Source organism: Primulina tabacum, chromosome 6, assembly GCF_025594145.1.
Source record: "Primulina tabacum isolate GXHZ01 chromosome 6, ASM2559414v2, whole genome shotgun sequence".
Lineage (NCBI taxonomy): Eukaryota > Viridiplantae > Streptophyta > Magnoliopsida > Lamiales > Gesneriaceae > Primulina > Primulina tabacum.
Genome location: NC_134555.1, coordinates 40946600 through 40972078, shown reverse-complemented (window position 1 = coordinate 40972078; position 25479 = coordinate 40946600). Strand labels below are relative to the sequence as shown.

The following is a 25479-nucleotide window of genomic DNA, read 5'->3' as shown; positions in this document are numbered from 1 at the left end:
GTCAACGAATAATCATACATTTAAAACACAAAGGCACGCCATATTATCTTTTTACTCATCATCACACCATAATATGTTTTTATGCATGAAAAAAAATATGGAAAACAAGTGACACTTTGTGTATTTTCGTTTTTGTATGTCACATGAAATTTCAAGCAAAGTTTTTGATTCTCCATTCATGTTTTTGTATGGTTTAAGGGCTGCCATGATATAGGTATTGATCAAGCATTGTTTTCATGAAATATAGAGTCCTAGAAACACACTAAAAACGTTGAAAATCATGAAACATGGAAGCTGGAACCATGATTGGACTGTTGTGTCTTTTTGGCTCACGGTTTTTGGGAGTGCAGGGCTGGGACCGGTTCGGCTGGGACCAGGGGCTAGCCATGGCCGTGGGTGAGTCCAGGTTGGAGTCCTAGCCATCATAGGACTCGAGTAAGTGGGCTGGGAGGAGTCCTTGCCAACAATGACTCCTACCCGACAACCATTTGTGCAGCGCGCACAAGTTGCGCAGGTTGTGCATGGGAAGGGGCTCGGCCTGGGTTCGAGGGCTGGGCTTGAGTGAGTCCTTAGGGTCCTAGGTGAGTGCACATGGGTCTGGTTCAAGGGCTGGGTCATGGTACATGGTCCTAAGCACCAAAAATAAGAGTCCTAACACTATGGGAGTTCTCGGCCACTTCCAGGGAAGGCTAATGTGGATCGGTTATGGGGCTAGGATGGTGTCCGTGGGTTTCTAAGGTCCAGTAGGGTGTCTAAGGGTGTTGGTCAGGGTTTGGTTCATGATGGCTCGAGGGTGGTTCGGGGGATTCGAGACATGGCTCGGTGCTAACTAATAAGGGTCAAGTTAGGGTTTTTAATTGCCAATTTAATTGAAACATGGCTCACGGGGGTCAAGTCATAGTTCACGAGGGCTGAAATAATATAAAAAGACTAAATTTTGAATTTAGGAATTTTATATTAAAGTTAGGGATTTTTCGGAATTAAAACGTCTTCAAAACGATTAATTACGAATTAATTAAAAAGCCTAGTTTTTAAGCTAAATAAAATTATGGGAATTTTAATTTAAGCTTAAATAATTATTTGGGACATGTTAGAGTCAAATAAATCAAGAAAAAGTCAAAAACGTAAAATGTCACGTTCAGGGGTAAAACGGTCTTTTTACACATGAAAATTAGTATACGTCATGGCAGTGCCTTAAATGATTATTTTCAATGATTATGGATGTTTAAGAATTTTTATATGTTAAATTATGATTTTTAAATGTTCATGGATTTTTATGGGTTAATTGTTGGACCTTTAAAAAATATGATGCATGTTTGATTTCAAAAAAAATAAAAATTATACGTATATGCATGATTTTTGTTTAGTGATGATAACATGTTGAAGGACGTGAAGAGATTGTGACTAAATACGTGATATGTTGGATATATCGTGAGGGTTATGGTCCCAGTGGGAGCCCGACGATCGTGTTTCCTTGGATACAGATACGAATACGAATACGAATACGAATATGTTAATACGTTGGCCAAGGCCCAGTTGACCGGTAAGAATGTTGTTGGTGTCCCCGTCGCCCAGTACTGTGGTTTTCTCTATATGGATCCATCGTCCAATACGATTAAGAATACGAGTCACAATCACGATCTGAATTCAACAAAACACGAACATGAATATGAATAGGAATATGAATATGTTTATGTTGATATGATTATGTTTATAAAAATATTTAAGTTTAAAGTTTATGCATTATTATGAAAATGATATTTTAAGTACAAGTATTTTTCACAGTGAACTGTATTACGTATTACTCGTTATCAAGGATATGATGTATTGATTCTTTAGACTCACTAGGTATGTTTGATGCAGGTGAGTTTGATGGAGGCCTTGATGGTTGACCTGACTGGACTGAAGGTGCACATAACCCGAGGACCAGCGCTTCTACTTTCCGCATTTAAGTTTACGATTATGCTAAAAGACTTTTACGACTTTTTATTTAGACTTTTGAGTGGTTTTTGAGAGGATAATGCTTTTCAAATTTATTGCGTTTAGGTTGGTTAAACATTTGACATTTTATGCTAAACTATTTTCTTTGATTTTTAAATGTTAGTTAATTCTTTATTTAAAAAAAAGGTGCAAGGTATTTTCAAAGTATTTATATAAATATGTAGGAGGAAAAAAAAATTCTAACACATTTTAAGAAAACGATTAAGCAGACGTTTCATAAAGACTAATTATTTTCATATAAAATATATAATATTACAAAATAAAATGAAATTATTTATTATCTAATTAAATTTTATTTTATTTTTTTGGTTTAGTTATCCCTACCCGAACAATATAAACTTCATTTTTAATATTTATATGCAGATAAAAAAATGATTTGTATCTCATTTTGGTTCAATTTGTTTTCAACTTTTTCAGTTTGAATTTATTATTTTTTCGAGCCACATTAAAGGTTAACACCCCTATATCAAAGTCAGTGACTTGGTGATACATTTTGAACTATGTCGTATCTTGTTTTTATAACGAAAACAAAAAATAAATATGTTGCACTTAAAATATTGTTCACATAGAAATTTTTTTGCTAACTCAAAATGTAATTTTTTTTTATCAATTTTTGCCTCATATATAAATTAATTTATATGTAATATAATTAAATGAAGAATCAATTATTAATTTTTTAACAGTAGTTCAATGTTTATGAGAAAAAAATGGTAATATAAGATAATTTTAAATGAGCGTACTCTATGTTAAATAAAAATATTATAAATTAGTTTGAGCATCAAATTTGTCGAGGGAAAAATAATTTGGTTGATATGATTTAGTTGATATTTTCTTGTAGAAACGTTAAGTATCAAATTATAATTTAATGTTTTTTTTATGAAAATGTGGTTGATGTATTAATTTAATCAAATTGATTAAATAAATTAATTATTGTTTTTTCCATTTTTTATGTAATTATTGTGGAGTGTATTATTCGGGAATTTTTAAAGAAATATTAAAAGGATAAAATAAAATTTGTGATAATTTGTGTTATGCAGTTTTACATAAAAAGATACAATAATAAATCATCGCCGTAATATTTCAATTAATGAAATAGAACATCAAAGAGTGGGCAAAATGAGGTGGTCAAACATGTATATATAAAAGTGAGTGAAAGAGGCAGTGGCCAAACATGCATGAAAATGAGTGAAATAGTCAATAAAATAAATACAGAGGAGGCAAAGTGTAATTGATCCACTTATTAAATAAATAACTAATTAAAGAACAGGAAGAGGAAGTGTCACCAGGGTACAATTTTAATGAGGACAATTAATTAATTAATGAGGACAATAGAGTAAAATCACAATTCAATCTGTATATTTATATAGACTAGGTCAGCCCCTCTCAGGACTATATAACAATGAATCTGTTTCACATAAAACCTACTAAAAATTGGAGAACTATAAAATTTTGAATAATAGTATAAACTTCATTTTTATTCGATATATTTTAAAATTCATTAATTAATAAAAAATAGAAATCAAACAAAAATGCAAATTTCATTATTCTTTTATTTAATTTAAATTTTATTTAAGATATATATTTTTTTTTAAAAAAATAGAGTGTAAATTTCATTATAAAAAAATATGACTAAATTATATTTTCTTCAATTTATTTTATAATACATTAATCGCTGATAGCAAACAAACAAAAAACATGTATATTTTAACAAACTCCAATTTTTAGTAGGTTTTAAATTCTATATATTAATAAATGAAAAACAAATAGTAGGTTTTAAATTTTATAAATTAATAGATGAAAAGCAAACAAAAAATAAACATGTATATTTTAAATTCCATTAATTAATAGATGAAAAACAAACAAAAAATAAAAATGTATTAATGATTATTATTAAATGAATAGATGAAAAACAAAGAAAAAATAAACATGTATTAGTGATTATTATTGAATGAAGATAATGACATTTATATAAATTCACAATTCAAATCCATATATTTATATTAGTATAGAGTTGATAGATAGATAGATAGATAAGAAGTCATAATCAATAAAGGTGTCAAAGTAAATTTACAATTGAAGTGACATATTTATTGAGGTGACATATTTATATATAATAAAGTCATAATTAATAAGAGTGTCAAAGTAAATTCACAATTGAAGTGATATATTTATATATATAATATAATATAATAGATATATAGATGTTAGATATAACTTTAATTATCCCGTCATTTCGATCAGCACAATGTAAGTTATGAAATGATTAGGGGTGGGAAAAAATACCGAAATACCGAAAAATCGTACCGAAAAAAATACCGAACTTATCGAAAAAATCGGGATACCGAAAATTTCGGTATGTTATGAACCGAAAATTTCGGTACGGTATGATACCGTACCGAAATTTTCGGTATCGGTATGAAATATTTTTTTTTCGGTATTTCGGTATATACCGAAATACCGAAAATAATTTTTTATTATTATTTTTTTTAAAATTTAAGTTCGAAAAAATGTCGGTATACCGAAATATACCGACATTTTTTCGGTATACTGACAAAATTTTCGGTGTCGGTACGATACCGGTATGAAATTTTTTCATACCAAAAATTCGGTATACCGAATGTGCGGTATACCGAATTTTCGGTATCGGTATCGGTATCGGTATGGAAAAATTCCATACCGATATTTTCGGTACGGTATACCGTACCGTACCCACCCCTAGAAATGATCATGGAGAGCCTGGAAGACAACTAATGCAAGTAATTGAAATCTAAAACCCTGGGATCGCTTTCTACAATTTAATTGGAAACTCGTGTTTATCAAGCTAGGCCAATAATAAGAATTCAAGTTGAATTTTGTGTCTTTCGTCTAAATCCATATAACTCCATAATAAATTATGAGTTCAATTGGATTTGATCATCCGATGTTATATCAGTTCTTCAACATACCAATGAAAAAGACAAAGTGAAAAAAATAAAAGAGTTTATTAAACTAAGAACGAACTTTGAGGACTTACATGAACAAAAATAAAATGAGCCAAAAGATTCAAATAAATCAAGGATGACAAAGAACTTACATTATATGAGATTTATTGGAGTGGAGACCTTTTGGTTTTTGGGCTTGGCATGGTTCGATTAACGATCTCAACGGCCAATATAGTTCACCCGCCGAAGCCGTTAATCTACAGTTCCGATTCTTTAATATTGCAAAGATTCATTGCTCTCTTAAACTCTTGCTCTTCTCTGAAGGAATTCTTCAAGATTCGAGCGCAGATCTTGATCTCTGGGCTCCAACATAATTCTGATATAACAGAAAGAATAATCCAATTTTGTACTTCGAATGCATTGAGGACAAATCATGAAGTTAACTTAATCAATCATGCCCAGTTCACTTTATATTCATCGGGAATCTTGGAACCCTCTTCATGGAACAATGTGATAAGGGCTTACGCCACTTCGAATCGTGGTTCAGAAAGAGAGGCCATATGGGTTTTTGTTGATATGCGTCGTTTGGGGATTAGACCCAATGAGCATACTTTCCCTTTTCTGTTCAAGGGGAGTTCTTCGTTCTCGGGATTAAACGAGGGGAGACAGATTCATGGAGATGTGACAAAGCATGGTTACATTTTCAATGTGTATGTACAGAATACTCTCATTCATTTTTATGGGTCCTGTAAGAAGGTTGTAGATTCATACAAAGTGTTTGATGAAATGTTGTATAGAACTGTTGTCTCCTGGAACTCGATGATCTTGGCCTGCATAGAGAGTTCGTGGTTTTATGATTCGATTGAGGTTTTCATTAAGATGACGGACTGTGGGACTGAGCCAGACCAGACTACCATGGTAGTGGTGCTCTCAGCCATTGCAGAGCTTGGTAACTTGAGTCTAGGAAAATGGATCCATTCCCAAATAATCTCAAAATGTATTTTGATAAATTGTCAGTTAGGTACCGCTCTTGTTGACATGTATGGGAAGTCTGGAGAAGTTAATTATGCAAGATTAGTGTTTGATAGGATGGTATATCGAAACGTGTGGACTTGGAGTTCAATGATTCTCGGGTTTGCACAACATGGCTATGCAAAACGTGCCCTCGAACTTTTCACCGAGATGGGTAATTGTTTGATCAAGCCTAATCATGTGACCTTTCTTGGGGTTCTTTGTGCTTGTAGTCATGCTGGACTTGTAGAAGATGGAAAATGTTATTTTCACGAAATGGAGAACATGCATGGGATCAAGCCAAATATGGCACATTTTGGTGCAGTGGTTGATATCTTAGGCCGTGCCGGCCATCTTAAAGAAGCATACATGTTTATAATGTGTATGCCCATTGAGGCTGATACTATCGTGTGGAGAACTTTGCTCTGTGCGTGCAATATTCATGACATAAACGACTATTGTGGGGTGGGTAAGAAGGTTAGAAAGATACTAATTGAACTGGAACCCAAGAGGAGTGGAAATTTAGTAATGATGGCAAATAATTATGCCGAAGTGGGGATGTGGAAGGAAGCGGAGCATTTGAGAGCTACAATGAGAGACAGAGGTTTAAAGAAGATGGCCGGAGAGAGTTGTCTGGAGGTAGGTGGATCTAACTATAGATTCGTTTCTGGAGATTACTCTTGTATTGCTTGTGAGGAATTTTTTTTGTTATTGACTAGATTAAATCTGCATGTAAAAATGATAAATTTGTGCGAATACTCATTCATCAATGAATTTTGACGAGTCCTTGGAGTACTCTTTTCAATGGAGACATGAACTCTATATGGCATGCGATTTACTGTTGGAAAAGAGTATATAAATGACATTCATCAAGAAAATAGCACTGGGTTCCTTAAATATTTAACAGAAAATGTTTATAATTTTCAACTTTCAGTTTTTGTTTCACTGTACTATAACAAAGCAAGTGCTGCAACTATTCGCTATGTTTCTACTCATCTAACGTATGGCATTTGAAGTTCCATGTTGAAAACTTTGGACAGAAAAAACACTTGGGGCTAATAATTTTCTGTTCAGAATGCAAAGCGTGGATTATCCAAAACCTATTCATTTATAGATTTTGGATTATTTGTAGCAAAGACGTGTGGGTACCGAACAAGGATAGCAAGTCCCATCAACACTATGAATCCGATAATCGCCACTTCAATCCCAAGTCTTTTATAAGCACCCGAAATCTTCAAGTAGCAAAAGCATGGAAGTAATATCGAAGGTGTGACACTCAAAAACGCTCCAAAGAGTGACATTAGATACCCAAAAATGGTAATGTTAAGGCCACAACGGCACTGCTGATCACCAAGATTGTCCTTACAAAAAGACCATAAGATTTCTTCCCACAATGAGAGTATCAGATCTTCGAATCCGTCAATAATTGGCCTTTAGCTTCAGTGCTTATTTTAAGGACTAACAAGGGCAATGTAGATAGCCACTTTAGAGCTAACGCTAAAATAGTTCTCATATTGTTTATCCAAACAGTAGGCATCATAATTAGTGCCACAATAATTATGACCAAACTTCGTCTTCTGCCAATGCGGATGCCATAAAAATTGAGTTCCAATTCGGCTAATGAGTTATGCAGATTATCCACAGCAATTATCTGGAAACCTGTGGCTACCAAGTACAGTTCAAGATGCATGAAAATCGAGACAACCATTCGTCCTTTGGTGCCAAAAGCTTGGTCTCCAACATCGGTTTATAGACTTCGAGATTTGTAGTAGTTCTATATCAAAATACTGATACATGTATCTTGAGATGGCAAATTGCCAATAATTTAGTGTATAGTTTCTCTTAATTAAACATTATAATCAATTTTTTTACACCAAAATTCCCAATTTAATTATATCCTCCCAGTTTGAAAGTTTCGAATTCAAAATGGTATTAATGGCTTAAATTTAGGTTGGAATTTAATATTTTTAGGTGATTGATTGAACCTGTGGGGGCTTCCATTAATTTATTTATACTGAAGATAACGTAAGTGGCCTCATATATCTCTCACTATATCATTAAGTTTGTGTATAACAAAGATAAAAGGTTTGGCATCACAGTACTTATTTGAATATAAATCGAATTAATTATAAAAGAAATTATACAAGAACCGACACATGGTGCACTAATTTAATTTAAATTTCACGACACCAATTTTTCTCCTATTCAAATCTAATTTCACAGCCATAGCTGCTGTCTTCTTTCTTTTGATGCATATCAAGTATGTACTTTTTGTCTTTTACGTTAGAACGTATGTGAATTTATCTCGAATTTGCATAATAATCGGAGAGGGAACAATACACTAGAAACCAAAGAATATGCTCACGCTCAATCAAAGTTCACGTGAATGAAGCCGCAAATAAGTAGAGAGATATATCGAGCTGAAAGAAATAAGCTGTGAATTTAGAGTTTATTTTTCCTGGTAGCATATTTACCTTTTAGGCTTCATTCTGCATCAAAGGTTAATGTAAAAAAATAGGGTGAACCCCACCCCCGAGGGCCCCACACAGAGCTGCCCCAAGCCCCGGCGTGAAGGGAGGTAAATCAGAGTTATGCACCGGCAGCAGGTACCTAGAGGAGAGGTTGGCAGGAAAAATTCTCCATAAAGGGGGAGCCGAGACTCGATCCCTCACCAACATTTGATGAGAATGAACAATTTCCAAATTTCTCTTAGCTTTTCTTTTTATTGCTTTATTGTCTCTTATGGTTCAATGATCCATGGTCAGCAATAACATGTAGCTTATAACGATTTGGGGAATTTTTGCATCTTTGAGACAGATCATCCGAGTAATAATGGTGTGAAACTATACACTAAATTGGAATATATAGAGTGAAAACATGAAGTAATCATCATGTTGATGAGGTGTTTAACTTAACTCCACTCTGTAATCCTACTCCCTTTCGGTCGAACACGAGCATCTGGTTCGAAAGCTCATCTAACTTTAATTTTAGCCTTTCCTGTTCAAAAATCGTTTAGATATACAGAAGACATGTTATCCACCATCTTCAAGCGTCCATCTTAATTTCCATGTCACTAGTATGACAAATGGCTTCCAGGAAACAGAAAGAACGAGATTGTCGACCATAGTCCCTTTTTCATCGTGTAGCTGCTAAAACTAGACGAGGGCATTCCAAAGAGTGGCAGTATCTTCGCCACACTTGGCGTGAACATCCTTTATTCTTTCCACGGACTTGCAAATTCCACTGCAGCTCCAATCAAATGATGCTACACACATATTACCTGCTTGTGCTCTCCATTCGCATTCTGCGCAGAGAATAAAAATAAAGTTATCAAAAATTGATTTCGCTCAATATATGTAGCATCAGTATTTAAATACGGAAACAAAAGCAGAATCAAGGAGCGTAGAGAATTTCTATACCAGGTGGTGTTCCGCAACAGAAGTTGTGGTCGTCAATGTGATCGACTTCAAGACCAATAAACCAAGCGCCAAGTGATACATCCTCGTTGGCGTATTTATGAAGAATGGGTCTGAAATTACATCCGAAGCGTAAATAATGGTTACTCAAAATGTTGTTGATAGCCTTTGAAGCAGTTTATGGATTAACCATCTTTAGATTGGAGCTTTTATTGTTTCTTACTGATTCATGGAGATATATTGTGCAAGTTCCTTAGAAATGGCGTAAATCTGCCCAGTTGCATGTCGAAAATACCTATTTCCCTCCTCTCCAAACTTCCAATACTCTGGTTCATGGTACTTCACATTTCTACAAAAGAGAATCACAGGTGAGCAGTGGAAAAAAGTATGAATCCAGGTAACCTGGTCAAGACAAAAATTAGCAGCAGCATTTACTTCTGATAAAGAACTGGCCCTGATTTCATACATCCTATGTATACTCGGGGCTTGGCACGGTGACGTACCAGAGTTGCAGCTAGCGTTCCTGCAATATGAGAAACAACATACTCTGATCAACCTGAAAAGAAACAAAGTTACGTACTTTTGTTGCCTTTAGATGAAAAAGGCGTATGCACCTAAATTTACATGAACATCATCATCCACTTTGACATAGAACTCAGCATCCCATCTTTTCACAGCAGTGGAAAAGAATGCCTTTGTTTTTGCTGATAATTCATGATATCCTTCGACATGTTCCTTCAAGACAGAAAATTCATCAGTAATGAAATGAGAAACAGCAGGGCGGGCGAATGATGTCCTTATTCTACTTGCTCATACAAGTCTGAGGAAGTCCTTATGTTGTGCATCCTCTGAGGCAATTGCACGGTCTAGAATGCTGTTGGATGTTGAGCTGAACAAAACACAAATATTATTTAACAACATAGAGACATGCATAGAAAACGACATAATGTCCAAGTATTTGATGAAAATATCAACCTGTGTCCGATCATGAAACGGACAACTATACCCTTTTCTTGCTCAAGTTTAAGTAGACTCCTGCCTAATCAGACAACTTCGTTAATTTTTAGCAAAAATACATCATTAACGAAGAACAGTATAGGAAATCACACCTCTAGGCATCCATGTTTCTCTAACAGAATCGCGCCTCTTTCTGCTGCTAAATGCCGTGTTTATACCTACGACCATGAAGGCTTTCTTCCTAGTTAAAGTACTGTCAGGAAAGATATCAACGGCTGTAAAATTCTCAAAGTTTTCAGTCGTGTGAGAGTTCTTAGTCGACGGCAACTTCAAACGCAGTTTAGCTATAGAATTGTCCAAAGATCTGTCAAGAAACTTCACATCACCATAACATCGAAATGCCATGAATTAAAAGTAGCTTCAGAAATTTATATAACCTTTTACATCAGATTTATTTCTCAATAAAACCAACCTTCTAAGATTTATAAGATTTGTTTGTTTAATAGCGGGACGTTTTTCATTGATGTTCTCCATTAAGTACACAAAACATGCTTAACTTTCGTTAGGAAATGAAATGCAAATCACTCACTCAATTGCTCCATTGGCTTTGTTTAACTCTCCCACCACATCCTCCTTTTCCAGAGGCAGTTTCTACCATTCCAAACCACCAAAAAAATTACAGATACGCAGAGTAGCAATCAATCTTTTTGTGCATGAATTTTATTTGAGTAAGAGTGGTGCCATGAAATAAACCTTATTAGTTGCACTGTCCTCAGATGTTAATTCAAAATCGACTGAATCCCTTCTCGCATGAATAATCTGATCGTTTGGTTCAGTAGGAACCAGGATTCTACAGTCAAATGATCCCAAGCACAGGGTCAGAGCAAGAAAATCAGCAAATTTACAACAACAAAAAAAGTTATATATTCAACACTTCTCAAATAATTAATAAAAAAGATCTTTTTTTTTCCAAAAAATCATTTGGAGATTATGTACCGCCCATATGGCTGACCGACGAATACTAGCAAAATGTTTCTTTCTTCCATATTTTGGACATTAGCTTCATGGAACAATATGTTAATGCCGAAACATGAAAGAATCCCAATTGTGTCGAACTTTACATTTTTGGAATAGAATTGGAATGGAATAGGATCAAGATCAAACCTTATTCTATCACCTGCTAAAGCTGAATAATACTATATCAATGACCATAATTTCAAGTTCCAGACAAACCAGTATACTTGATGTTCGAATATGTAATGGTCTACTAAGGGTAAAGATTCGATCTTTTAAAAATAAGTACACATGAAATTTGGATACATGAGCCTGCCCAACCCTTCTAGGCTTCACCAACTCTTTAACCCGAATAACTCGGGGATTCGAACGAGGGCAGTGACAGAAAAATTCAAACTGACCCAGTCAACTTGCCTAACTTGAATATTGATCTCATGAATATTTCAATTCTATTACATGAATGCTAATATATGAACCCCGCAAATAACATTAAATTTGAGCCCAAAGAACACAAAATCAATAACATAGTCGAATTTCAATTCAAACCAAGATTCATGATTTCAGACAGATTCAAAACCTGTTGCTAAAAAGAACTCCAAGGCCAAAGCTGATGATGATGCAGAGGATCAAAATCCATTTAAAAGACACTTTCCCCCGGCCGTTCCTGTTCCTCATCCTGATTCTTGATTCTTCAAAACTCGTCATCACAAATAAACCCTTCAAGCAGCTCAAATGAACCCATCGATCATCTTCAAATCAAACATATATATATGCAAATACGGGCAGGATTTACTAAGTTTGATGTCAATTATTGAACTGATTTTTGTCTTTGCAGCATAAAGTTTGACGGGTATGCGGATTTTATGCTAGAATTGAAAGAATTAGGAAATTAAATTGGTTTGATTCTTCCATTAGGTTGTTAATAATGGAGAGTTATTTCCATGCACGACTTTGAGTTGCCGAACCGGACAAGACTCAGGTCAAGTTCTTTGAATGGAGGGTTGAAATGGCCAAACTCGTTGAATTTATTTGCAGACGAGATTCCAACGGCACCCAGGGGTCAACTGGTAATTTCACAAAACAAATTCTCAATTTTTTGTTCTTAATTAATAATTAAATTTTTTGAGAAATTAAATCTTTGAATCAAAAAAATTTCATAAGTTTTAGTGCCATATATGTAATTTCTAGATAATTTATTAAATTATTAAAAGCATAATTGTGAGATGTTAATGAAAAGAGAATTTAAGCATTTTGAAATAATTTAGTTTGTGATATACACGTGCACCTTCTCTATTTTTATTTTTTATTTTTAAAGAGTTTGTATGTCTAAATTAATTATATACAATATAATAATACTTTTAAATATCATAACTTGATGTATATTGATTTTATTTTTGGAGTGAATTATGTGCTATAATATTACTATTAAAGTGAGATGTTTAGTGAAATAAAAAGCAATTTAAAACATTAAGATTTCAAAACAATATAGTATTAATAATTTATACATTATGAGATGGAGATTTAATAGGAGAAATATAATATTAAAAAAATCTAGAGTTTAGATACATTAATTATAGTGGTACATGCATATAATTTGGGGGGTGTTGGTCATGTGTTTGACAAATTTGCCATTATTTATGTTGAGGTCATGGAGCCATAGTTGTTCACATGAGAAAAGTGGTTGACATGTTGTGTTTGAACTCTTATATTATTTAAAAGTTTTGAATTATATCGTAATTGTTGTTATTTTGGTCAAATTTCTTCATGAGTTGTTAATTTTTGATGGAAAAACATACTAGACTTGGATACTGAGTGATATCTTAGTGAAAATGTAAAGAAATAAATCAAGAAATCCTGACTTGTTAAGATGCATCAGCTTCATGCACCGTCTAATCAGCTTTCTGCAAAAATTGATCACTCCGAAAGAAAATGAACCAAACTACTTAAATATGAAAAGATAATGTGTCGAGATAAAAAATTGAAAAGTTAGTCGACTGAACCAAAAAAAATGGCAAAATGACTAGACCAAAAATTTAACCCATTTATGAGAATATTGAAAAATTTATGCGAATTACTTGCGTAAAACAAAATATAATAAATAATAATTTAGACCATATAATTTGCGATAAAATTTCTACAATTATACAAATAAATTTGAACGAAGCTGCACAAAATAATTACCCCTATTTTTTATTCAAATTACTAGTATTGGCCATTTCAGCAGTTGAAACCTCTTTCCCACATACGGGGCAAATCTGCAAATAAAATATATTATTAATCATAATAATAATTTGAATTTAGAAACCATAATGCTATTAAATAAAAAAAGATAATAAAATTAAATTTACCTTGTTAATCTGAAGCCACTGGGTTATACAATCGGAATGGTATGGATGATCACATTGTAGAGTGACTATTTTTTCCCCTTCTTCATACTCAACTTGGCATATCACACACCTATTTTTTCACAAATTACTTTACTAAATTCATCAAACTTATAAACAAAGTGACATTATATACATATCTCGTCTCGATAAAAAATTTCAAGTTCGACCCGAATTAATAATCAAAATTAATTTTGGTCGTGTTATGTCGTATATATACTATTTATATTATATTATGAAGAAAAATCACACGTGTTAATAAATTTTGGTAATTTATACTATTTTATTAAGTTTAAGACATTTAAAATAATTAACTTTAGTGTCATGGTCTGTTTTAATAACTATATATATTAATAAAATATTAAAACTTTAATGTAAATTAAATGTAGTTCAGTGGATATAGTCATTTTTTCTTGGAAATTAAGTTATAGGTTCAATTCTTATTGAAGTCATTTTTTATTCTTTTATTTTTTTTTAATTTATATATCAAAATTACAGTGTAGTTCCTCACTATTTCTTATAATTATATTGTGATCCTCATTTAAATATAAACCAAATGAATTATAAAAATATTATAAAAGTACGCAACGCGTGCGTCGGTGCACTAGTTTTAATTATGCATATGAAAATACCTTTCCATCTGTTCAATAAAAATTATAACAAAAACATGTGAGTAAAATGATTGTATGTTTACATTTATCTATTAAATCAGACAATCTTCTTCAATACTTTTTCACAACTAATATTCAAATCTATTCTCACATATTAACGAATTTATTTTTTTCAATATATTTATATTAATAATTTTTTTAAATTTAATATTTATAAATGAATATGTATTCTAAATATTAAAATAATCAAATGCATACAAAACTGGTTTTAGTAGGAAAATTTTTGTCCTTTATGATTTTTTTCCTTCCAATTTTGGTCTCACATGTACTCAAATTTCTTTCTTTATTATGTATCTTTTATTTTTTTTCAATATTAGTCATTTTCATCAAGAATATTGATATAACACTGCACTCGATTATAAGTCGACGCCATGTCAGAAAATACTAACATTTAAAAACAAAAAAAAAATAGTTGATAAAAACTGAAATTTGATAGCACAGAGAAGAGATAAATATACATACGAGGCGAAAATTATAATTTTTCTTTTTATTTATTATGTAGAAAAATAATAGAATTCGGAAAAATGACATAAATTAGAATGAATACCTGTCAATTAGCAAATTGGTAGTAGATTGACATGTTAATGGATTCAAATGTTTACTGATTTCAGCTTCTGATATTCCTTTGCTCTCTGCTCCAACCATTTCCCCAAGAGCAATCAATTCCTGCATAAAAATTGCATGTTCATTTATCATATCATGCATATTAATATAGGATCGAACGATTGTTGTTTAAACCAAAACTATAATTATTAGTATTAGTACAACCTAATTATTTCAAAACGTATAATAGCAAAAAGCAAAAAAAAAAAAAATACGTTTCAATCGCTTTTTAGCCAGATACAATTATTGCTTCTCGACAATCAATTAAAATTAGAAATATATGTTGATTAAAATTAGCTTCAGGTTTTGATTTTATTTACCTCATATGATAATTCATCTGGATCAATATCATCTTCCTCCATTTCCTACACATGTTACATCACATATATTTATTATAAGTCAGTATGTTTCCAATCTCTAAAAAAAATTATTACAGAAATTTGTGAATGAAAAATTCATAATATAATTTTTTAGAGGACGCAAACATTTACTAAAATACGCGATTGAGTCTCGATTTTTCGAATGAAACGCAGTAAATCGTCATTAATGGATTGAAAAGAACTTGATCAAATTCAAAATAATTAGTAAGTTTAATCAAATAATGAGCCTAAGTTGAGAGAAAAATAGAATTAAACCTCATTATAGTCGAAGTCATACTGATCCTCATCCAGAAACCCTATTTCTTCAGCTGCAATAATCACAAACCAGATTAAATAACTATTTCCATTTTTTTTTAAAAAAAACTATACCATTAATTGTATTACTTACATTGGATCTCACTATATAAAAATTCATCTTCACTAAGCATAAAATCTTCATCAGTTGATAGGTCGGAAGAACTCGTCTCGTCCTCGTCGGTTTCACTTTCTACCATTGATATCGTCTCGTTTGTTCTTTCCTAGATCAGAAATCAAGAAAACCAATCACTAAATATAATGTGATGCAATTTTGATTAGATAAGAAAATCTTGAATCGTAAAATACTTAATAAAAGACCTCTTCGAGTTCGTCTAAGGTCGCGCGTCTCGCTCGTTTCCTTCTTTCCTCGTCCATTGTCGTTTCGAGGTATTAGTCTGTGAGAACTAAATGTCGAGCAAAGGGTAGGGAAATAATAGTAATGTTATTATATAGTAAGATTGTATATGAATGGTGTGTTAGCGTTAAGGCAAACTTTTGTTCAAAGAAAAGTAATCCTAAAACATTCCGTATTCATCTCAACATTCCGATATTCCAGGTCTCTCAATTTAGGGTACATCATCGACCTTTTTTGCCATTTAGATTTAGATTAGATTAGTTAAATAAATAAATAAAAGTCGGGTATTTATTTCGTGGATCGGAATAAATCGAATTCCGAACGTCAATTTTTATATAATTCGTCTGTTAAATTTAGTCAAGTCAGAATGTAGGAGTAGTTTGAAGGGTATTTGTTTGATTAAATTAATGTATTAAAAAAAACACAAAATCCGAAGGTCTTTTAAGTCAATTTTATGAGATGTATCTCCTATTTGAGTCACTCATTAAAAAATAATATTTTTTTAAAAATATTATTTTTTAAAAAAGTGCCCTTTGTATACTTAAAATTTTATAAAGAATATTTCAAAATAAAACAAAAATATATTTTTAAATAATAAAATCACAAAAACTTGAAAAAGTTGTTTCAAAAAAATCCTTTCAAACATTTTTACATTCAAACAAATCTCATGTAAACAGTATAATCAATTACGAGTTGAGTTACTAAATAAAAAATTCAAATCTCACTTCCTAAAATTCACACACAATTTAGCTTTGCAGAACCATGCATCTTCCGCCTCAAACCACCTGCGTAGAACCAATGGACGACTTCTGCCGCAGCGTCTGATCATCCGACGTGCCACCATGCCGAGTAGAATCATACTTCTCCCCGTCTCCCCACAATGCATACGCCTCCTCCCCATGCACCGCGTCGTCTCCGATCAGCAACTGCTCCTCCGGCATGCGCAGTGGCGTCACGAAACCGATCACAACACAAATAATGGAAGTGACAACGATGTTCCATCCGATGATGAAGCCGCCGCCCACGATCTGTTTGAGGAGCTGCACTCCGCCTACACCGCCGTAGACACCGCCTCTTGAGTTCGTGACGGGCAGGAAGAGCGAGCAGAGGACCGGCTCGGCGAACATACCAGTGAGTATGCCGCCGAGATATCCGGCCACCGCGTGCGTGTGAAAGACCCCGAGGGTGTCGTCGATTGCCTGGAGGAGCCACCACTTCTTGTGGATGATCATCATGGTAAACCACGGCACGCTTCCGGAGAGGATTCCCATAATTATTGCTGCCCATCCTTGAACCAGACCTGGTGAACCGTATTTTAATCGGCAATAAGGCCAATTAATCATAATGAGTTATAATATCCACAATAACAATTGACATATGATGGAAATATATTTTTTACTTTCATGTTTTTTTTACCAATTAATGTTCGTACTTTGGGAGACGGATATCTTATTTGGATTATCAATGAAAAAATATTATTTTTTATTCTAAAAGTATTACTTTTTATCGTGAATATCGGTAATGTTGACCTGTCTCATAGATAATGATTCGTGAGACCGTCTCACAAGAGACCAACTCTTAATGTTATTTTAAGTTCAGATTGGATATAAAAACTTGATTTAAACGAAGAGGTTTTAAATTAAACGTTTCGAATTCAACATAATTATCAATGCACATTCATAAATCAAAATAGATGGATTTAAAATTAACATAATATAAGCACGCCGGGTTATTTATGTAATTATTATTATATAAGTATCACTTTATTGTTAATAATACAACTTTTATTTGCAAATAAATATACAAGATTTATTTGCAAGGGGAATTCTAAAGATTTTCTCACGGAATGTAAGAGATGTCTCATACATTACCATTTATTCGTAAAAATATCGACTTAATTTCACATGCTGCATTCGGTTTGGAAGTTCGGAACAATTTGTGGAGTCCATCAGGCTACTTCGTGGGATATGTGATGTAGTTTGTTTTGTTGTAATATAAATAGATTATTATTATTATTATTATTATTATTATTATTTAATTGTGAATATAATTTTAAAAAGAAAAATATATCTTTGATTATATATATTTAATAGATTTATGATTTTGGTTATCAATATTATCAAATTATGTAATTAAAAATTTAATAATTTGTAATATCTTAAAATTTTAATAAATTTTTTTATCTAGAATGTTAATATAATTGTGTACAAGTCCATGTCATATTAACATCACGTCACTGTCATGTCACATAGCAAAGAGAACGAAACCGAGCTAGTCGTATGTAAACTACTTGAAAATAACATTTTTTGTCTGCTAACTTTTTCATTTCGAATTTTGGTTTTCAAAGCTTTGAAAATTTTGTTCGACGTACAAATTAAATTTGATTTTTCACAAACTATTATTTATTAAATCATGAGAAGTATTTGGGAAAATTTGCAAAATAACTTCCGTCGACTATTTATTTAAGAAAATGATCTCCTCGTGTGTATTTGAAATACACATGAGGAGGTCATTTTCTTAATTAAATAGTTGACCGAGGTTAAAAAACAAAATAACCCGAAGCACTCTGGGGCAGTAATAGAATCTAAAACTAGTTGTATAGCCATAATTAAATGATGATGATTGGTGCGTGGACTGAATTTCATCAGATTTGACAAAGAGAATATGATAAAATTACCTGCGCCGGGAGTGATGCAAACCAGGCCAGTGATCATCCCTTGGACGGCGCCAATAACAGAAGGTTTGTCGAAGAAGATAACGTCGAGCCAAGTCCACACGAGAAGGCTGGTGGCGGCGCAGATGTTGGTGTTGAGCACCGCCATGGAAGAGTCGATGTTGGCGCTGTAAGGGTCGCCGCCGTTGAACCCCGCCCAGCCCATCCACAGCAACCCCGCTCCCGCAAGCATCAGCAGCACGTTGTTCGGCGGGAATCTCTCCCGGTCCGCCTTCGTCCTCGGACCAACCTAAATTCAATAAAATATATATATTATATTCTATTAAGGTTGAGCACATTATAATAACTACGTAGGAGGACATCAATTTTTTTTTTTCAATTTTACCCTTGTATGATATTAATATTACATTTTTGTTTTTTTATTTTTTTTTAATAAAATTTCAACATACACTTTTATTTTTTATCTTAGTTATTTCAACAATTCAAATATCAATTTAATCACTATATAAATTATTAAATTACATTTTAATCTATCGATAATGATAAAAAAATTTATACGCACGTATAATGTGTGCTTATTAACTAGTTTTTAATTAATTTCTAAGTGGCTATAATATAAAGTATTCACCATTTTTAATATGATTAATTAAATAATAAAGTATGTCAACTTCCAGTCATATGTAGACTTTGGCAAAAGATAACAACATTAAACTAATTAAAATTGTAGAATTGTCTCGGACGACCCTGAAACATGCGGATATGCCATATAAAACATTTTTTCACATGCAAATTTATTGCGAGAGGATGTTACGAGTCTAGTATCTTTTACTTATATCATTAATAAAAAAATATTAATTTTTATGTCAAAATTAATATATTTTATTATAATTGTTTTTATCGAGCTAGAGAATTCACACGAATTCTTTGAAATTCTAGGTAAGTACGTATCATTAAAACAATAACATCGATATCAATTTCTTGAAAAATATCCATTTCAAATTATATTATTATTTAAAATATTTTTATTATAAATGATAAATAAAAATTATAATTTTTTAAAATTTGATTGATATTGTAAATTTAATATTACTTATTAAAAAAAGTAAACAAAGGATGTGGATGGCTCGGAAAGTGAATGGCAAGCATGCATGAGTCTTTGCACCATTAATTAAATGATCAATATTTGTTATTTTTCAAGACTCTTCCAAACTCTACGGGCCCACACGCATTCATGGGGATGCCTATTTCCTTGAATGAGTCTTCCATTTCCTATTACCCTATCACAGGCATTTAATTTTCACATTCCCGTCCTTAAAAGTATTAAAATAAATTAAAAACATTTTTTTTTCAAAAATTTTATATAAACTTTTAAAGTTCAAATTTATTTAATTTTTTTTGCAATAGATATTTGAATGTTATAATACAAAAAATGGGGAAAATACTTTTTTTTGTCAATTAAAATTTCTTATTCTTGTTTTGATCCACTCATATTTAGAATTTTGATTTCATATACTAATTTAATTTTATTTTTTAAAATATGTATATCCAAGAGTGAACATTTATCAAAATACATATGAAGTTGGTTGATTTTTCTGTGAACCTCAAATATAATCTCTTATGGTAGCATGAAATTTTCGATTTGGAATCAGAAATTGTTGATTTGTACGTAAACAATTAGACTAAAATAATAAAAAAGTAAAAAATTTCAAGAAGCAAATTTTGAAAATTTTTGTTAGATCAAAACTGGAAATAAAACAATTTAGTGGACAAAAATTATTTCCCAAAAATTAAAAGGGTGGTAAGTTAAGAAATTATTTGACTAGTGAATTAAATTTAAAATGATTTAATTATGGCTCTTGGAATTTTATTAAAGTCTTTGGTCGTCGCATGAGTGCACAAAATGGAAGAAAAAAGTAAAGATAACAATATAGCGCTAACCCAGTATGCAGCGGTGATTCCGGCGATCCCCGACGAGAGATGGATCACATACCCGCCGGAGTAGTCAATCACCCCCCAATGGAAAAGAAAGCCGCCGCCCCACAAGCTGAAAGCCCCCACCGTGTACGAGAACGTCAGCCACAGCGGCACGAACATCATCCACGCCTTTATGTTCATCCTCCCCAGCAAAGACCCCGCCAGCAGGATCACCGTGATAGCCGCGAACACGCACTGGAACCACACCATCGAAGCCATTGGGTAGTAGGGCGTGGCCATGGCCGTCTCCACTGTGTCGTCTTTGTGGTAATGGACGGTGGCGGGAAGCGCCGCCTGGTTGATAAGGAACTTCTGGCCGAGGGCAGGGCCGGCCTTCCCCCAGAATGGGAGGAGCTTCTCCCCGAAGGACATTTTGTACGCCCACAACACCCAGCATAAGACGACGGCGGCGAAGGCGTAGAGCGCCATGAACGCGGAGTTGACGGCCCATTTCTTCTTCACTATGCTGCCGTATAGAATCACCAGACCGGGGATGCTCTGCAGGCCGACAAGGGTGGCCGAGGTCATCTGCCATGCGTTGTCTCCTTTGTTAAGCCAGTCGGGCACCGCCGCAGATGTGTAGGCCTGGTACGCCGACGGTACAACGCTAGCATTTGCCGCCATGATTACAGATCTTAATAGGCCAGTATATCTTTATATATACTGAAGGGTTTATATATCAGAGTTAATGAACAGCATGAATGGAGATCTTTTCTGGGAAGGGAGAATGCAATTCGGAGAGAATATTCAACTGCTAGGAATCTTGAAATACGTTGATTTTATAGAAGGAAAATAGATTAAGGAAAGAATGATTATATGGCTATTTTATAAAAGTGAATCCCTTTGTTTCATCTTATTCACGTGGGCATTGTCTCATCATAGGATGAATGGCCAAAATTTGCCCATACATATATAGGATCCACTTTTTTTTTTGAAATTGTATGTGTGGCAAGATCCCGTTGAAATGAATTGAGGCAGTGCTCACATATGCAGGATCTAATTAACCCCATATATATAAATATATATATACATATATATAAATATAATTATTAGATCTTTTATTTTACGCATAAAATTATATATATACGATCCATGTAAATTGAGAAATCTAACATTACAGGGAATATATTTGCTTGCTACGCTGTTCACACGAATGAATATTTTGAAAGATTCGAAATTAAGCGGTACATGGAATCATATACTTATAAATAATGGATCCATCCTTCAACTCTAAAATATTTTAATTTTCAATTAATTTCTATTTATATTTATATGAAAACAAAAGATCTATATAATTGTTTTTTTTAAAAAAAATACAATTAACTTAAATTTGAAAACAAAGGTGGAGTATTTCTCGGACAAGAACTTTTAAAAATGAATATATATATATATATATATATGTGTGTGTGTGTGTGTGTGTGTATATATATATACCATATTTTTTTATTGTTAAAAACAATAAAAATATGGGAAAAAATTTTGTGAGATAGTCTCACATGTCGGTATTTTGTGAGACATATATCTTATTTGGATAATTCATGAAAAAACATTATTTTTTATGCTAAGAGTATTATTTTTTGTGAATCTCGGTAGGACTAACTCGTGTCACAGATAAATATTTATGAGACCGTCTCACTAGAGACTTACTCTAAAAATATAATTTTAAGTTTCCTCTCACCTTTATATTGAAATCCTGATTACGTGTAATAATTTCAATTAGATACAATATTTATTTACTAAATAATAAGAATTAAGGGCCAATTATACCATAAAAATTTTGTGGGGAAACTTACAAGTTTGGTTATTAAAATGCGTCGGTTTGCAATTTTTGGTGTTCTATATTATTAAATTTTATTTTAACAAGTTATCTTTGCTTTTCCCCTCTCCAATTTGGAGCTTAATTTCTAAAAAAAAGTTTTAAAATTGTAAAATAAATGACAAAATTTTCAAAAAATGAAAGATATATGGCTAAAATTGATAACACAGCGGATCAAAATCACCAAGAGCCAAATACAAATGACGGAAATATAATTTCTAAATTTGTCTAATAAAAATATTTTTACAAATGATTTCATTCTTTGAAGTCATTTTATTAATTTTAATTAAAATTGAATACTCGTGACTTACAAAGCTATATACATATATAAGTATATATATATAATATAATATAACTATTCAACGGTGTGTGACAACTGTATCTTGGCAATCACATGCTTTGATAGAGAGAATCTTAATTGATCAGTGTAATTTTCCGTGATATAGGGTTTGAGATTCTCCCATGAATCCGAAATCCTTTGAGCTGAACATGTATATACATACAATAAAAATATAATATCATATTTAAAATTAATATTGCTAAATAAAAACAATATATTATACAATTATATTTACAATAATTTTAATATAATATTTTACTATTATATTGTGAGATTTTGATATTATAACGTGCGATTTTATATTCAATCTAACATCAGATTTGATAAATAAATTTTTTGTATTGAAATTTTCTGAGTACACAAAGTTTTGTATAATTTTTGGTTATACTTTTATCATTACTCATTTAAAATATATAAATGTACAAAGATTTGACCCACAAAATAAAAAATAACGAAGACTCTCAATGACCGGGTTAAATTCAAGGAATTTAAAAAATAATAAATTATATGTTTATTATTTAAATGACAACAAAATTAGTTATGTAGACTCTTCCACATAAATAATACTCAATAAATTAATAGTTTTCTAAAATAATATTTTTTTGCTCAGTTCCGATTTGGAAGATTTATTAAATTAATAATTTCGATAAATTAATGAAATAATAATTTTTCGAAAAAAGTTATATAAAATATTTATGATCTCACTAATATCACAAAATAAAAATTCTCTAAAATTACAAGCATAACTTGGATAATTTAATAAAAAAATTGATTTTATTGCAGCTTGGTCTCTTTAAAAATTTAAATTTAGTTGGATTTCATTTCTAAATTTCTCAACGCATCCAAACGCTCCGGTGTTGCGTTATCAAACAGCGACAAAAAATCCAACAAAAAACCTTGAAGAGATATTGTCGATATAAGTGCTTCATTTCGCGTGATTGGTTCCAGAAGGACCATTGGCCACAATTTCTTATAAGATTTGAAACACTAAACATGCATCTCATTCACTCGTATGATCTAAGAAGCGATTGACGTCCATTTTATTTAGGTAACCGAGATCGTTAATCGTTGTCTCAACTCTCAAGTCCCTGAATGTGGTCTTCCGTATATAGTTGCTCCATTTGAATTCATTGAGGCTTTCGTTGAGGCTATTTGATGATGTAGGAGTCGGTTAGGTGAATTGGTGCACAATTTATCGGACATAGATGTTTACTTTTGTGTGAATATTTTTTACTTGATGAAATGAGCCCGGGTTGCTTGGCCTACACTGTGAGTACTCTTGACCGGGTAGGATGAGATTGGGTGGTCTGGTGTGGCATGTATTATGAGTACTCTTGATTGGATAGGATGAGCTCGGGTTGTCTGTTCTGCACTCTAAGTACTCTTGATCGGGTAGGATGAGATCTTGTGGCCTGACCTGTCCCGTACTGTGAGTACTCTTGATAGGGTAGGATGAACTGGGGTGGCCTTGCCTGCACTATGAGTACACTTGACTGGATAGGATGATCTCGGGTGGCCTGACCTGATCTGACCTGTACTAGTGAGTATTCTTGACCGGGTAGGATGAGCTCGGGTGGCTTGGTGTGTACTGTGAATACTTTTTTGACCGGATAGGATGAGCTCGGGTGGCCTGTAATGGAAACATAGAGAGGAACAGACCCCTCGATTATCGTGGATAAGGTCCACAATCACTTAACTTAATCTTCTTGAGTAAGCATGCCTTTCTTCGCCAAGGAAAACTCTGAAGTGCTGCAAGTGCCCAGGGTGCCAAGGGCTTCCCTGCCTGGCCAGACATATTTTCTACCCGGGCAGTTTCACTCAACCATGTCTTGTCTTGCCAAGAATATGAGCTCAGGCTTGTATGAGTTCACAGTGGTCTCTCTTCCAGAGGGATTCCTCTGATTTTAGTTTATGTAGATTTGATTTTCCACACACGACGTTAATGATGCAGTCAGAGTCAATTGAGTGAACTGGGTGGACAATCTACCAGACAAAGATGTGTACTTTCCATGTGAAGATTTTTGACTTGATGAGATGAGTCTGGTTGGCCTAGCCTGCACTGTGAGCATTCTTGACCAGGTACGATGAACTCAGGTGTTCTGGCATGGCTGTACTGTGAGTAATCTTGACCGGTTGGCCTGACCTGCATTATGAGTACTCTGACCGAGTAGGATGAGCTCAGATGGCTTCGTATGCCCTGTACTGTGAATAATCTTGACCGGATAGGATGAGCTCGGGTGGCTTGACTTGCACTGTGAGTAATATTGACGGAGTAGGGGTGAGCTCAGGTGGCCTGACCTGGCATGTACTGTGAGTATTCTTGACCAGATAGGATAACCTCGGGTGACCTGACCTGTACTGTGAATACCTTTGACTAGGTAGGATGAGCTAGAATGGCCTGGACTAGAAACATGGATCGGACCCCTCGATTACTCGTGGATAGAGTCCACGATCACTTAACTTAATCTTCTCGGGTACTCTACATTGCCTAGCTAAGGAAGACTCCAAAGTATTGCAAGTGCTCGGGATGTCAACGGCTTCCGTGCCTGGCCAGAAACCTTTTTTTTCTCAAACAGTATCATTCAACATTGTCTTATCCGGCCGAGAATATGGGTTCGGACTTTTATGAGTCCATAGTGATCTGATATGCTTCTTAGATTGTTGC

General features: G+C 33.1%; 4 protein-coding genes across 5 annotated transcripts; 1 reads left to right on the top strand and 3 right to left on the bottom strand.

Annotated features, from left to right (window-relative positions):
• The first annotated feature begins 5032 nt into the window (after positions 1 to 5032).
• LOC142549577 (pentatricopeptide repeat-containing protein At2g36730) lies at positions 5033 to 7326 on the top strand. The gene is made up of 2 exons (XM_075658587.1): positions 5033 to 6572; positions 7066 to 7326. The coding sequence occupies exons 1-2, from the start codon at positions 5124 to 5126 to the stop codon at positions 7093 to 7095; spliced, it is 1479 nt and encodes a 492-aa protein (XP_075514702.1). The 5' UTR covers positions 5033 to 5123; the 3' UTR covers positions 7096 to 7326.
• A 1610-nt stretch (positions 7327 to 8936) lies between these two features.
• On the bottom strand, positions 8937 to 12301 carry LOC142549576 (beta-1,3-galactosyltransferase 7-like). Of its 2 annotated transcripts, XM_075658585.1 has the most exons (11): positions 11898 to 12299; positions 11060 to 11156; positions 10896 to 10957; positions 10459 to 10670; positions 10325 to 10388; positions 10166 to 10238; positions 9964 to 10084; positions 9785 to 9872; positions 9573 to 9698; positions 9353 to 9462; positions 8937 to 9237 (listed from the first exon to the last, which is right to left on the bottom strand). In XM_075658585.1, the coding sequence occupies exons 1-11, from the start codon at positions 12023 to 12025 to the stop codon at positions 9089 to 9091; spliced, it is 1230 nt and encodes a 409-aa protein (XP_075514700.1). In that variant the 5' UTR covers positions 12026 to 12299; the 3' UTR covers positions 8937 to 9088. The 2 variants fall into 2 exon arrangements, with proteins under 2 accessions (XP_075514700.1, XP_075514701.1); XM_075658586.1 differs by lacking the exons at positions 10896 to 10957; positions 11060 to 11156 and having other exon boundaries at positions 11898 to 12301.
• A 1117-nt stretch (positions 12302 to 13418) lies between these two features.
• Positions 13419 to 16095, bottom strand: LOC142548235 (uncharacterized). Its single transcript, XM_075656546.1, has 7 exons — positions 15974 to 16095; positions 15747 to 15876; positions 15614 to 15666; positions 15299 to 15343; positions 14923 to 15041; positions 13669 to 13777; positions 13419 to 13575 (listed from the first exon to the last, which is right to left on the bottom strand). The coding sequence occupies exons 1-7, from the start codon at positions 16028 to 16030 to the stop codon at positions 13504 to 13506; spliced, it is 585 nt and encodes a 194-aa protein (XP_075512661.1). The 5' UTR covers positions 16031 to 16095; the 3' UTR covers positions 13419 to 13503.
• Positions 16096 to 16610: 515 nt separating this feature from the next.
• Positions 16611 to 21472, bottom strand: LOC142549575 (ammonium transporter 3 member 1-like). Its single transcript, XM_075658583.1, has 3 exons — positions 20623 to 21472; positions 18688 to 18973; positions 16611 to 17310 (listed from the first exon to the last, which is right to left on the bottom strand). The coding sequence occupies exons 1-3, from the start codon at positions 21280 to 21282 to the stop codon at positions 16787 to 16789; spliced, it is 1470 nt and encodes a 489-aa protein (XP_075514698.1). The 5' UTR covers positions 21283 to 21472; the 3' UTR covers positions 16611 to 16786.
• Positions 21473 to 25479: the final 4007 nt, after the last annotated feature.